The following is a 14,412-nucleotide window of genomic DNA, read 5'->3' on the forward strand; positions in this document are numbered from 1 at the left end:
ATGTGCAATGTTAATAGTGAGATGAGATGCAAAAACAACAGAACTTAAAATGACAGGTGTGCCATGATCCCACTCCTACAATATATAGAAGTCAACACACAAAAGTTGATGGAGTTTTCTTGGAATTTTGGAGTTCAGGGTGATTTTTAAATTGCTTTCTTTAATAATAATGTTATCTTATTTTTTTTTCCATTAAAACTAAATAGATGGACTGTCCGTTAAAGGTGGAGTTGGGTGGAAGGGTTGCTACTATGTTAGTGTCCTAACAGGATAGGCTTTGGGAAGCAGAAGAATAGACTCCATCAAGCTGTGTGTGTATAACTGCCTCACACCAGGAAGGTCTTAATAGACAAAGTTCTTAAGACAAAGGTCTCAAAAGATGGACCACCTGGGCAAAGGGAAGCCCCATGGTGACCCGCAGCCATATCAATAGGAAAGTCAAAGAAACAAGCCTGTTGTCAATTTCCTTCCTAGAGCTTTAACTCATCTTGGAAGATTTAGCATCACTAATAGACATTTTGGTAATCCTGCTATAAGTGTTCCCGATACTCAGGTCTTTGGAGCAGTTGAAAAAGCTGTCAGGAGCGTCAGTTCTCTGCGTGGATGCATGTGCTGTTAGATTAGACACACGATGACCGTCTGACCTGCCTTCTTCCCTGGGTTTCTAGGCACATATCTGTTGGCTCAGACCTGCGTCGCATCCTGTCCCCAAGGCATGTGGCCCTCAGTGAGGAGCGGCAGCTGTGAGAACTGTACCGAGGACTGTGCCTCTTGCTCTGGAGCCGATCTCTGCAAAGAGTGCCAAACGCAGCCAGACCACCCCCTCTTCCTCCACCAAGGCAGGTGCTTCACCAGGTGCCCTGAGTAAGTTTTCCTCTGCCTTTCACTTGCTACTTGTGTTCGTTCTCCTGCAGTACTTCGGGGGCAATTCCTTCCCATTCACCAAAGACCTCTTCTCTTCCTTGGTTAGAGCACCTATATCTGCCTCCCTTCTCGACTGTCTGACATCACTGTCCGTCACAGCAGCCAAAGCTTACATAAGGCCAGGTGCACGCTTCTCCCTGGTGACCGTAAGATGTATATATTTTTACCTTTATGAAAATATGTGGTTTTTTTACCTTGTATTTATGATCAAACAGTTGTCAGGGTTTTTTTTTTTTTTTCCATCACAAAAGTGAGGCTGTGACAGGCTGTGGAACACACGGACCTCTTCTACATGTTGAAAGAATCACAGATAATAAATAAAGAGTAATACCTGCCTAGTTATTTATCAGTTCCTCATGGCTTCCTTGGTCCCCTGGTTTACAATTCCTTTACTCTTCCTATCAATGGTCCTGCCTCCAGGATTTACCTAAATGGGAAGTGGGAATAGCAAATGGAAAAGTTCATCAGGAAAATTTCAGTGACAAGCAGCAGAAATGTCAAAGAGCATGACAGAAAATATGGGGTGTATTAATGCATACAATAAAAAGTTTGGAAATCTAGTATTGGTTATTTCAGTGGCCAACGCTTCATTAGAAACCCACAATATTTACATTTTGCTCTTGTACCTTCCTCAGCTTGTCCTCCCCCGAGCCCACGTTGTCTGTCCATCCCCAACTGCACCACTCCATACTGCAACAACCTGAGACAGAAAAGGGTGCCTTTCTCCTTGTTTATCTCTTTTTAAGAGGAAAGAAAATTTCCTCAGACTTCCCTTCACATCTCATCAGCCAGAATGCATAACTAACATCTTCCTAAACTGATCGCTGGCAAGGAGAATGGAAATGTAAGGATTGATGTAGGTTGAACAAGATTCGCCCCTAAACACCCGCAAAAATCACAACACTGACAGCCAGGAAGAGTGGAGAGAGGGAGGCAAGAAATGAGTTTGGGGAAGCAGCCTACAACATCTGAAGGAACTAGAAATTTTATTTGCCCGCTGCTTAAAAGAACTTCATGATAAAAACAACACCTATTTTCTAGTGACCTGTTTGTATCTGTTACTGAAATTGATCCTGTTCGGTACAAATATAAGTCATGGTACTGACACTCAAAAAGCATCCAATCTAGTGTAGAAGACAAATGTATCCAATTCAATTCTACAGATACATATTTAGCACCCACTGGATGTAAGAATTGATATTGGAAGCTAAGATCAAGTGAAGGAAGTCTGAGCTTACAACAGGCTTACAATCCAGTAGGGAAGGTTACATCAATCAATGTCATACTTCTCAGGTCCTTAATACACAAAGGGCTAAAAGATTCCAAGGAAAAAGAAACCATTTAAAAACAGTTACTTACTGAGAGCTTGCAATATCTAGGCGCTGCACTAAGGGTTTCAAATGCACCATCCCATTAATCCTAACAAGAATCTTCTTATCCAGATACAGTTGACCCTTGAACAACACAGGTTTGAACTGTGAGGTTCCACTTACACGCAGATTTTTTTTTTTTTCAGTAAATACAGTACTATACAATCCATGGTTGATTGAATCCACAGATGCAGAACCATGGATATAAAGGGCCAACTATGGGAATTGAGCATCCATGGATTTTGGTATTCATGTCTGGTCCTGGAACCAATCTCCTGCAGATACTGAGGGACACTATATCATTATTTCCCCCCATTTTATGGGTGAGGAAAGGGGTAGCATGCCCAACATCACACTGCTAACACATGGCATGGTCAGGATTTCAACCCAAATCTCTCTAGCACTGAAGTTCATGTGCTTAACCATTGCACTATGCCACATTTACATCCAACTGGGGTTTCTTTTTTCTTTCTTTATAACAGCTTTACTGAGATATAATTCACATACCACACCATTCACCCACATAAAGTGTACAATGCAATGGTTTTTAGTATAGTCAGAGAGTTGTGCAACCATCAACACAATTGATTTTAAAATACTTCCATCACTCCCCAAAGAAAACTCTATACCCTTTTAGCAGTTACTCTCAATTTCCCACAGCCCTAAGTAACAACTAATTTACTTTCTGTCTCTATAGATTTGCCTATTCTTGAACATTTTATATAAATAATACAGAATGTGACCTTTTGTGACTGACTTCTTTTATTCAGCATAATATTTTCAAGGTTCCTCCCCAGTTGGGTATTTGAGAAGAGGCTTAATGGTGAAAGGGTCAGGGTAAGAAAACCCAGCACAGCAGGGAGAAAGGAGTATGAGGGGAGACTGAGTCAGGAAACACCCAGCTCTCCTTCCCCAGCCAACATGCTTCAGCCTCAGCAAAGTTAGCAAAGATATTCTACAACAAAGGTGAAGGTCAGAAATCTACTTACCAAAGTCAATCATTGCTTCCTTATTAACCTTTGTCATGGTGGGAATGAACTGGCTGTCATTATCATCACCTTACTTATCTAATCATTACCACCATTTTCCTACTATCTCTTGGATTCTTCAAATGTTCCAGGAATTGAAAATGCATTAAAGTGAGGCAGAAAGAGATGCATTTTGCTTTCATCCAATTAGTTGACCATTCCACCCTTTTTTTCTCCAAATCTGGTTTGAGCCACTCAGATTTGGAGGAATAAAAAGAAGCAATGGGACCCTATGCAGATACATGGCAACCAAGATATTTTCTTTTCTTTTTTTTTTTTTTTAAGCAATAGGGAAGCTACTAACATGCCCTGAAAATCCTGCAGACTATGGAATCACAAGTATGTGCTTTCCTGTCTTGAATAGGGTGGTCTTATTACTGTGGAGTCCTCCGTCTTTATGTTTACAAAACAACAGGGGAGATAAAGTCTGAGGAACATATAATACCCAGCTTGGCTTGGCAGCTTTGTTTCTCTTTCTGCAAAATTGCCCTTTGGGGTGCGATCCATCCTAAAATAGCAATAACATTTATAACAGAAACACAACCTGCAAAGAAATGATATCCAGGTATTCAGAATTATTTATAAATCGGCATTAGTGGCCACTGCTTTTTCAAATATGGTATATGTTCATCAAATTAAAAAGTTCTAGTGGTAACATACATCATTACAGTAATTGTTTAAAAGGTAATGCAAAACTTAAAGTGTGCTCAAATTCACCACATATGAACAGATTTGAAGCTCTGGTAGAAGAAAAAATGGTCTTCTTTTAAGCGTTGGCTGTCACTGTCTTAGGTGTCTGTAAAATATAGATAAAGTTCCAGAACCATACAGATTTTGCATTACATATATTTATCTGGACCGAAAGACTTCAACGTAAAGTACTTTGAATTTAACAATTTAATACATGTGGCCATTTCTTCTCAAAAAAAATTTGTCTTCTTAAATAAAAATAACAGTGAAATAAAGCATTAACTAAAAAGTCTTGTAAATGCAGGGAGAAGACAGGAAGACTAATTACTGGCCAGATCTATGTGGAGAAGGCTGCTTTCAGCAAAGTGGCTCTCTGAGAAACACCTTCTCATGTTGTCTTCTGGCTGCCTCCCATCTGACAAGTTTCTGAGATTCCTGTATTTTTGAATTAGTAGTCGTCTTCAACAGCTTTGTTTTCTTTTTTTGCTTGAATCTGTTCCTTTCATTTCAGCATCTCCTCTGACATCCACTGACTCCCTTATGAGAAGAATCTGAGAAAGCTTTCTTCATGCTGCATTTCTTCAAATTCTGTACTAGAATTGCTCACCTTAAGTGCCCAGCAACTATTCTGCAGAGACCTTGACCAGGCCTAGCACTGAAATTTCCCCAGAAGCCAGGTGATATCACATAGCCCAAAGCCCCCAGCTACTAAACACAGGTTGGTCTTTCCTGCATGGCCAATCCCCACCCTAAAGCTACAGACTATGACTGGTCCCACCCTGCGTTATTTTGTTAGCATAAAGTCTAAGGTGGTCAGAGGAGCATATAACATTCCTACCACTTGTTAAATTCCAAGAATTTAGAAGTTAGCTAGAGAGAAAGGCTAGACCTCTCTTTGGAGGAGGCCAAATCCCTTGCTACACACAAAGAAATAATGAATCTACCAAATTCTCATTCAGGTAGATGTGATATGTTTAAGAATGCACTAAATTTCCTTAATTTCAAATTTCTCAAATTCAATCAAACTCTTGATGAGCATATAATATATTTCTATCCACTGTCTTGTTAAATGCAATTTTAAGAGATTGACTTGTTGGACAAAGTAGTAGTACTGTCTTTGTTCTTCAAGTGTTCTCCATCACGGTCCAAAAAAAAACTAAGGATACTAATGAGTAAGGAAGCCTGGCCTTACTTTTCATCTGGATACTATTTAGTTACCCCTCTTCTACCTAGACTTCTTTCTTCTCCAATTTTTCTACTTAAAACTACATTAGAAATGTGACATTTGTTCACCCCTGTCCTATTTCTTCCTGACACATTCAGTACATTTTTGTTTACTGAATTAATATAAGAAATTAGTGACTGAAAGAATGATTAAATGGATGTGAATGAGTTAGCTAATTAATTAATTAAAACATCAACTAAAGATGCTATATAAGAAGGTACTTTTATTGGCTTTAGGATTCAAAGAGGACTGTAGTAAATTGAGTTACTTGCTGCAATTCTTCACCCTTCCTTGTATCTATGCCCTCTGCCTGTAATGTTGCAGCACTTCCCATGAGTAGCAGAATGGACTTCCCTGACCCTTGACTTTGGTCTGGGTAATTTGATTTGCTTTAGCCAATGGCATGTTAGCAGAAGAGAATCAGAGGCTTAAAATGAAATGTGCTTGCCTGTGTTGACCTGATGAACAGACTGTCAGGTACTTCTCCAGCAATGATGGGTTTATTTGGGTTCAGCAGAGAACTGCAATTCAAGGTCTGCGAACATGGTGAGCCATGTGCAAGTTCCTGCACAGCAAAGGAAGGAGAACAGTTTTATAGAGAGGAAAAAAGTTGGGAGGGCTTAGTAAACAAAGAGTTTGTGGCTTTTCATTAGCTGAGTCCTTGCCAGGAGAGAAAAGGAGACTTTCTTCTTCCCCTTCGACTTTGCTATTGTCACAGGGTGTGAGAACTCCCCTTCTGGTCTCCCAACTCTATTTAATTGAGGCTTCTCATTATTTTTTTTACATTTCCCCCTTTTGATCAAGATCACTGATCAAGAATCAGGTTTTCTAATTTCAGCAGCTTTTTGTCCCTCAATGTCAGGAAGGACTTTTCCTGGGTGTAATGTCTCATGTCAGAGGGAAACTGTACAGGTTGGAAACCTAGTAAGGTCACATTCAAGTAACGAGGAGTGGCAGGAGGGAAAAATCTCCAGCACTTTTTATCTACAGTCCATATGTTATGAAGATCATAGATATTGGAGTTCATTTGAAGATGTCATCATCAAAGGTTTGGCAACAACTTCCAACAGGTCTAGTCCAGATATCTTGGGAAAGTCGTCTCATCAGATGTCATCTGCTTCAATTCTGGGAAATCTTTACTTTCAGGTCACCAGATGATGTGCAGGTCCAATCAGGGTTCAGTGCTTTCTTTATGTGTGTCCAATGAATCCAAGAGTCTGTTCCTTGGAGTGTGGCAGGACAAGAGTTGGTTAGCAGTATCTAATAGGGACCTTTCCAGCAAGGTTAAAGAGAGTTCTTCTGGAGGTATCTTTTACAAGAGATGAAATCTCCAGTTTGCAAGGTATGATGCTTAAGGTCTTCATCTCCCATGGCCATACTGTGAAAAGATTGCTCTACTAAAGCATGTTTACTTTTAATAGAAGCAATTAGGCCTTTGCAATATTGGTGTATCTCTCCTTTTATCGGTTGAGGGTCAAAATAACTAGGAGCCAAGTTCATTGGGCATCCTGTGACTATCTCAAATGGTGAGAGTTTATGAATTCCAAAAGGAGTGGATATGAGATTTAGAAGTACCAATGACAATGCTTGTGGCCAAGGTATTTGGAGGGCCTCTACAAATTTTTCCTACTGAGTCTTAATAATGCCATTAGTGTGTTTTACTAAACCAGAGGGTTGAGGGTGGTAAGCACAGTGAAAGTGTTGTAAAACTGGCCAAACAGTACAGACTTGTCTAAGTACCTGATCAATAAAATAGGTTCCTCAATCACAATGAAGTTCAAGAGGAGTTCCAGGCAGGGAAAATGCTTGCCAAAGGATTTTAGCCACAGAAAAGGCAGTAGCCTGTCTGCAAGGGAAAGCTTCAGTCCAGAGTGAAAACATACAGACCATGACTAAAACATATTTACATCCATTAGACAGAGGAAGTTTATGTATTCCATTTGCCAGACCTCAAGTGGTCCATCAAGCAGTTTAAAATGTCAGGAAACAGTATGAAGAGGCTTCCCTGGGTTGTAGTTTGGACAAGCGGGAGAAGTGAGGTAAATACTTTTTGTGGCCTTGTTAATGTTTCCCCACCAGTACTGATTCAGGAAGGCTATCATTTTGTCATAGACTGAAGGTTTAATGCATGTACAGTGGTGGGGAGTGGGAATTTCAGAGTCTCCAGTAAGACTGGCTTGTTATATGGTCCAAACTAGAGTTTTCTCTTTTTAATCAAACCAACAACTACTGAATTTCCAAATTTGTTTTTCCTTTTCTGAGGCCAATTGTTGGGCCTCTCTAGCCATTTTTTCTAAATTATCACTTGGGGAAATGATATTATAAAATATCTTTTGGCTGCTATTTGACCCTTTAAGGGCATCATTCCTTGCAAAAGTATCAACAGGATGGTTTCCCCTAGCTTGTAGTTTTGACTTCCAGAGTCAAACTACAAGCCTCAGAATCTTAATAGCTAAAGTGACAGGTAAAATTATTGTATCGACTGATTCCTGAACATAGGGGCCATTTAAAATTTTATTTCCCCTGGGAGTAAGGAAGCTACCTTGCTTCTACAACATTCCAAAACCATGCGTTATTCTGAAAGCTTATCTCCTATCAGTATAAATATTGGCAGTTTTGTCCTTAGCTAAAGTACAAGCCTGTGTAAGAGCATATAATTCAGCCTGTTGGGGTGAAGTAGCCATAGGTAAAGATGCTGCTTCAACAATATCAAAAGGAGTTGTAATAACATACCCAGCACAATATTTACTATTGTCACCTTGTTAAATAAGACCATCAGTGAACAAGATGTCAGTGTTATCCAATGGAATTTCCTGTAGATCATTATAAGGAATCAGGAGGTGGTCCATCAGCATTAAGCAGTGGTGGGGTATTTCATCAGCGATGGAAGGAGGAAAAGTAGCCGGGTTAAGGTTATTATAACATAAAAGAGTTATGTGAGGAGCAGTTAACAAAAAGCCTTCATAGGAAGTGTCTGGCTGAGAAATGTTGAATGTGATGAGAATTCAGGAGAGCTTCTACTGCATGAGAAGCAAAAATGGTTAAAGGGGATTCCACAACAATTTTCTCAGTGGCCTTAACAAGAAGGGTAGTAGCTGTAATGGCGCTAAGGCAAGAGGGGTATCCCTATGCCACAGGGTCCAGTTGCTGGCTATAATACTCTATGAGTCACAGGTGGTCCCCGTGTTTTAAATGATTACTCCAAGGGCATTCCCTTCCTTTTCATATACAAAAATTGTATAGGTCATTAAACCTTTTGATCCTCTTAAAAATATTTTTATCTGTTAAATTTTAAACTGTTTTTAAATTAAAAACATACTAAATTGAATAAAAAGCATTTTCTATTCTAACATAAGTCTCCAACAAAAAAGGAAAAACGAATGAAGATTAGGAGATAAAATAGAAAATCGGAAGATAACTAAACTATATACAAATTAAAAGTTGTTTTCAAACACACCAAATTCACAAGAATAATACCTATGCCTTTCATTTTATTTTTCCAAACTTGATTTTTTACCACACTTCCCCAGGAATTCTGATGGATTCATTTTGGTCAACAATAGCCATAGCCCTTCCGTTTTCAGTCCTAATTCTCAGCTGCCAGGTGTGAATCACCGCCCTAGTTGGAAAGCTTCTCCAGTGACTCCCTCTTCTCCCCACAGGGGCTTCTATGCAGAAGATGGCACTTGTGAACACTGTAGCCCTTCCTGCAGAACATGTGAAGGGAATGCCACCAACTGCCACTCGTGTGAAAGAGACCTCGTCCTGGACCAGGGGATGTGCCGGGAAACCTGCCCCAAGAGGCACGTGGCCATGGAAGGGGTGTGCAAGCACTGCCCAGAGATGTGTCAGGACTGCATCCATGAGAAAACATGCAAAGGTACCTGGGAGCCTCACAGGGGAGAGTGTGGGGACCCACTATCTGAGGGTGGGGTGTCCAAGTAGAACTGGGGGAGCCAGTCTCCCTACCCTTACTGAAATTGACCTCCATGGGTGTTGTTGAGGAAACTGAGGGTGACATAAAGCCTTTCCATGATGGAGTCTGCAAATTAAGACAGACAAGAGCCCCTTTTTTGCACAATTTCTCCCACACATGTACTGGGTAGTTAGGGTGTGGTAAGCACCATCCCAGGTGCTAGAGATACAGAAAAGAACCCAAAGTCTCTGCCTCTTTGAACACAAAATCTCATAGGAGAGACTGATATTAATAAAACACAGAGGTGGCTGGAGAATTTCAACTGTTATAAAAGATACAAAAGAAAATTTCAGGCAACTATAAGACTCTGAGGGTAGCACTCTGGCTAGGAAATTTTTTTCCCTGAAATTATCTCCTAAGAAAGGCTAATTTCCTCTCCAGGACAAGACAGACTCATTTAACTGGCTCTGTCCAATCCAAAGGACTCTCTTGGTGTAACCTAAGAGTTTTTTGGAATTCCTCCCCCAAATAAGAGAATAGGCACTAATAAAATAAATACACAATGCATTCTTCATACTGATTAACCATGTATATTTCATTGGTTTACCCTATCAGTGAATGAAAAATTAACTGATCCACGAATTCCTAAACTGCTTTTTGTATTAAATAGAGTCTGAGGTGCTCAATACAATTTAAAAAATCTGTTAACACTTTCTGGGTTTTCAGAACAATACGTCCAGCATCTCCATGACTCATCTGCCGTAGCACTACAAATTTTTGCAATTGAAGGGGCAGATCATTTCAGCATGTGAACCCAGCACCATCTAATTGGGCCACCATATGTGGTCTCCTCTCCCTAGGCAGGGCTTGTGAGACAACGAGGACAGGCCCTGGGAAGGTGGGAGCGGGGCAAACGTACACTGGGGTCAAATGAGTCAAAGAGATGGGCGATGGGCTAGCCCACTGCAGAAGGAATACATTCCTTTCTGCTGCTCCCCTGGGGGTAACTTGCCGCTTCCCTTTGCCCGCAGAGTGCATGCCTGAGTCCTTCCTGTACAAGGATACGTGCCACCAGTCCTGTCCCAGCCACTTCTACGCAGATGCCCGCCACTGTGTTCCCTGCCATGAAGACTGTCTGGAGTGCAGCGGCCCCTCAATGGATGACTGTGACGTCTGTGCTGAGGCGTCCTTGGTTCTCTACGAGGGGCAGTGTTTGGAGGAGTGTCCAGAAGGAACTTACTTTGAAAAAGAGACTAAGGTTTGCAAAGGTAAAGACTTCCGGGTACATGGCCGAGCACCACATCCCAGGGAACCTAGTTGGGATTATGAGTTTCTTCTAAGTAGGTTCTGGGGTTTGCGCAGTTCCATCCCAGTCCCAGAGTTGTGGTCTCAGCTCTTTCCCTCCTCCTTAAGGAAGCATATTTTGAATCTGCTCTAGTGTATGATTTATTTTAAATGAATCATTCCTTAGCTTTGATGATGTAACTTATTAGCAATGAATCATGTTGATGCTCCTCACAACGGTAGCTGATCAAAAAGGATTCTCATGTGAAGATTTACAACAGAGATGATGAGCCTTTAACAGTCACCCAAAATGGAAAATTTTTCTTAAAATTTTAATCCATTATAGGTTTATAGCAGCATAAGGAAAGCTGTGCTATAGAGGGTTTTCTCCACGCCTCTTGTCTCCCTAAAGCCACCCTCCTCCTCATCACCTGCAGCCTCTCCTGCCCGGGGTCTCCTATTCCATGTCCCATTTGGCATTTCAATCCCTACACATTCAAGAAAGGATCTGTTATTATTTATGCTTCCTTATGTTTTAAGTGGGCATGAATTCTTTGCTTCTTATCAGTTGTTAGGGAAAAGAAAAATTAATTAAATATAAATTGCCCATCACTAGAGGAATTCTCAAGCAAGTGAGAGAAGCATTCTTAGGGAAAGGACTTTCCTTTTTCCTCCCAGTTTTATTGAGAGATAATTGACATATAGCATTGTATAAGTTTAGAACGTACACTGTGATGATTTAATATACGTATATATTTTGAAATGATGACCACAATAAGGTCAGTTGACACTGACCTTAGTTACCTCTTTTGTTTTTTTCTTCTTTGGTAAGAACATTTAAGCTCTATTCGCTCAGCAACTTTCAAGTATACAATACAATATTGTTAACTACAATCACAGGATTCACTCCAACAAGGCAGCCAGTGGTAGTTTAGCCCCTTACGTTGCCGCCAAGCAAACACGAGACAGATATCCAGAGGCAGCCCCCTAACCACAGTGAGAGCTTGAGCGTGAACTCACATGGCAGGAGAAACCTTGGGCCACCCACATCCTAGAACGTACTCAGGGAAATGTTTTTGGTCAAATGTGAAGATGCAGTGCGCTCCTACAGCCTTTCTGCTCTAGCCTTACAATCTGGATATAGCTTTTTGTGTCTTATGTAAAGCACTACTTAGTGTCGATGTCCCACTTGACTGTGTGTGAAAGAACGTGGACTTGAAGATGGGCGGCTGTGCCTGTGTAGCGGAGGGGGCGGGAGTGAACATGTTGAGGAGGCTGCAACTCTGTGGGTCAGTTTCCATGAGAAGTTTAAAGACTCAGCCAAAGGCCTGCAGGGCCATCTTGCCTGTCCTGGGGCAGGAACCGAGGATCAACTTTTGGCCTTTCTCTGGTGTTCCATAATAAAAGTAACCTGCCATATAGAGAACTTTACAAGTTCAGAGTACATTTACTTAGTTTACCTGGTTTAATTTTCTCATTGAGAAAGGCCTCTGGTCGTCATCCCTGGTTGCCCGTGAGAACCACCCAGGGAGCTTTAAAAGACACAGATGCCCGAGCTCAGGCCAGCTCAGCTGTTGGGAACTAACCTGAGGTCTCTCCCTGCAATGCTATTTCTCCTTCCATCAGTCCCAAGGGAGGCAGCGGAAAGCTGGTACTGGAAGAAACAGGGCAACAAGCTGACTTTCCAGAGAAGAAACAAAGGACCTGACCTGAAAATTAAGATTTGGGTTGGTGTAGAGAACCTTCTAGAACCAAGCCATCTCCAAGCAGGATCTCCTCTAAGAAACACAAAGAATGGGATCCATTCTGATCACCCTGAATTTCTCCCTACGAGATAACATAGACAGGTCTAAGAACAAGGAGCTGGGGCAGAAATGGCCAAGAGCTCTTGTTACGGTCCTGGGTTCATCTCCTCACCCTGCACTTTCCCAGCCTAGTGACTTAGCACCTCCAGCCTCAATGTCCTGATCTACACACACTGAGAAGATAACAATCACAATAATAATACCATGCACCTATTCATCCAGGCAGTGCTTACTGGGGGCCCTACCATGTGCTGGGTGCTCTTCCAGGCCTAGGGCGCAGCAGGGAACAATACAGACAGAATCCTGCCCTCATGGAGCTGACATTCAATTGGGGAAGACAGACTCTAAAGAAGCCAAGTCAAAAGGAAAAATAAGGCAGGAAAGGGGGGCAGGAAGTTGGGCAGGAGGGAGTTGAAATTAGAGAGAAGGCGGCCTGGAAGAGATCATTGAGAAAGGGAGGGGAAAAAACTACTCACACAGGGAACAAACTACTCACATAGAGGATTCCCGGCAGAGGGAACGGCAACTGCTAAACCCCCGAGGTGGGGGTGACTTGTTCTCATTTCGTTTGTCTAACAAAATTTACTGAGTGCCAGTGTTATATGCTAGGCCCTCTCACAGGCACTGTGCATTCCTAAATGCCTATAAAAAAGGTCTTTTGTATCAAGAGGTGCTTCCAACACATATTAACAGTTGTTACGTTAGTAATAAGCTCAAATCCCTGGGCGGTCAGCGGAGAACCACAGCAGAGGAATCACAGTGGTGAGAAGCCCACAGACAAGCACGTGACTGTGCTACGAGAGTGCTGCTTCTTCTTATCACGTTGCAGTTTGGGTAACTATGGGCGCTCTTACCACTATCTCTGAGGTTGCTGCTGCAGGAAGGGGCTCTCTGGGGATCCCAGGGAAAGTGAAGCAGTCATGTTTTCCTCATCTTGTAACAAGAATGCTCCAGCCTAGAGCTCAACTCCTGGCCCCACACCCTTGGCCCAGAGCCTAGAAATCTCCGAGGAAGGAAGGTGAGCACACTTTGCAGGGGAACTGATTCCCTCAAGGGGCACCCTGACCCTCTCTCACTCTCCGTCTGCTGTCCCCTCCCCGCCCGCAGACTGCCACAAGTCCTGCCGGACCTGCTCGTCCTCGGGGGCCTGCACAACGTGTCAGGAAGGCCTGAGGGTAAACAACCACGGCGGCTGTGTGCCTCACACTGAATGCGCCGCCGTGGAGTACTGGGATGAGGGGGCCCTGACCTGCAAGGCCTGTCATGCCAAGTGCTTGCACTGCACGGGACCCTCGGAGGACCAGTGCCACACCTGCCTGCGGGACAGCCTTCTTCTTAGTGAGTTACCTTTCCTCTGAGCACGGGTTTGTCTCTCCCTCCAGCTGGGAAACTGTCTTGCACGATGCCTGGCGCCCAGTAGAAACTGGCGTCTTTCTTTTTAATTTTTCACTTTGTATTTGGAAAATTTTCCAGCCTACAGAAAAGATGCAAGAGGAAAAACAGTACAAAGAGCCCCGCACACGTGCCCTTTACCCATTTGCCCCGTTGGCCTTATCGTTTGCTTGCTCTCACTCTCTCGCTCTCGATGTATACGCATACGTAATTCGCAATATAGATTTTTTAACCACTTGAGGATATGTTACATACATCATGGCCTCTCTCCCACAAATACTTTAACACAAGCATACCTTGGAAATATTGTGGGTTCGGTTCCAGACCACTGCACTGAAATGAATATGGCAATAAAGCGAGTCACACCAACTTTTTGGTTTCCCAGTGCATATAAACATTCTGTTTACATTATACTGTAGCCTGTTAAGTGTGCAATGGCATTATGTCAAAGAAAAAAATCAATGTACATACCTTAATTAAAAAATACTTTTTTGCTAAAAAATGCTAACCATCATCTAACAACGCAAGGTTGCCACAGACCTTCACTTCGTAAAAAAACTCAGTATCTGTGAAGCACAATAAAACAAGGTCTGCCTGTATGTATTCCCTAGGAATAGGGATGCTCTCTTACGTAACCATGGTACAGTTGTCAAGTCTAGTAACTTTAACATTAATACAATCCTTTAATGAACCGTCCATATTAGAATTTTGTGAATTCCCCCTTTAGATCAGGGCCCAGTCTAGAGTCAGGTATTGCATTTAGTTGCCATGTCTCTTT

General features: G+C 42.2%; 1 protein-coding gene across 8 annotated transcripts in view; it reads left to right on the forward strand.

Annotated features, from left to right (window-relative positions):
• The window catches only part of PCSK5 (proprotein convertase subtilisin/kexin type 5), a 465,151-nt gene that overhangs the window by 429,035 nt on the left and 21,704 nt on the right, over positions 1-14,412 (forward strand). For all 8 annotated transcript variants that reach the window (XM_082401326.1, XM_082401328.1, XM_082401327.1 and 5 more), the window contains 4 exons: positions 669-864; positions 8,900-9,117; positions 10,185-10,421; positions 13,350-13,580. In XM_082401326.1, the coding sequence (XP_082257452.1) occupies positions 669-864; positions 8,900-9,117; positions 10,185-10,421; positions 13,350-13,580 (882 nt within the window). The remainder of the gene's footprint in view (positions 1-668; positions 865-8,899; positions 9,118-10,184; positions 10,422-13,349; positions 13,581-14,412) is intronic.

Source organism: Balaenoptera borealis, assembly GCF_965194805.1.
Source record: "Balaenoptera borealis genome assembly, chromosome: 8".
Classification (NCBI taxonomy): domain Eukaryota; kingdom Metazoa; phylum Chordata; class Mammalia; order Artiodactyla; family Balaenopteridae; genus Balaenoptera; species Balaenoptera borealis.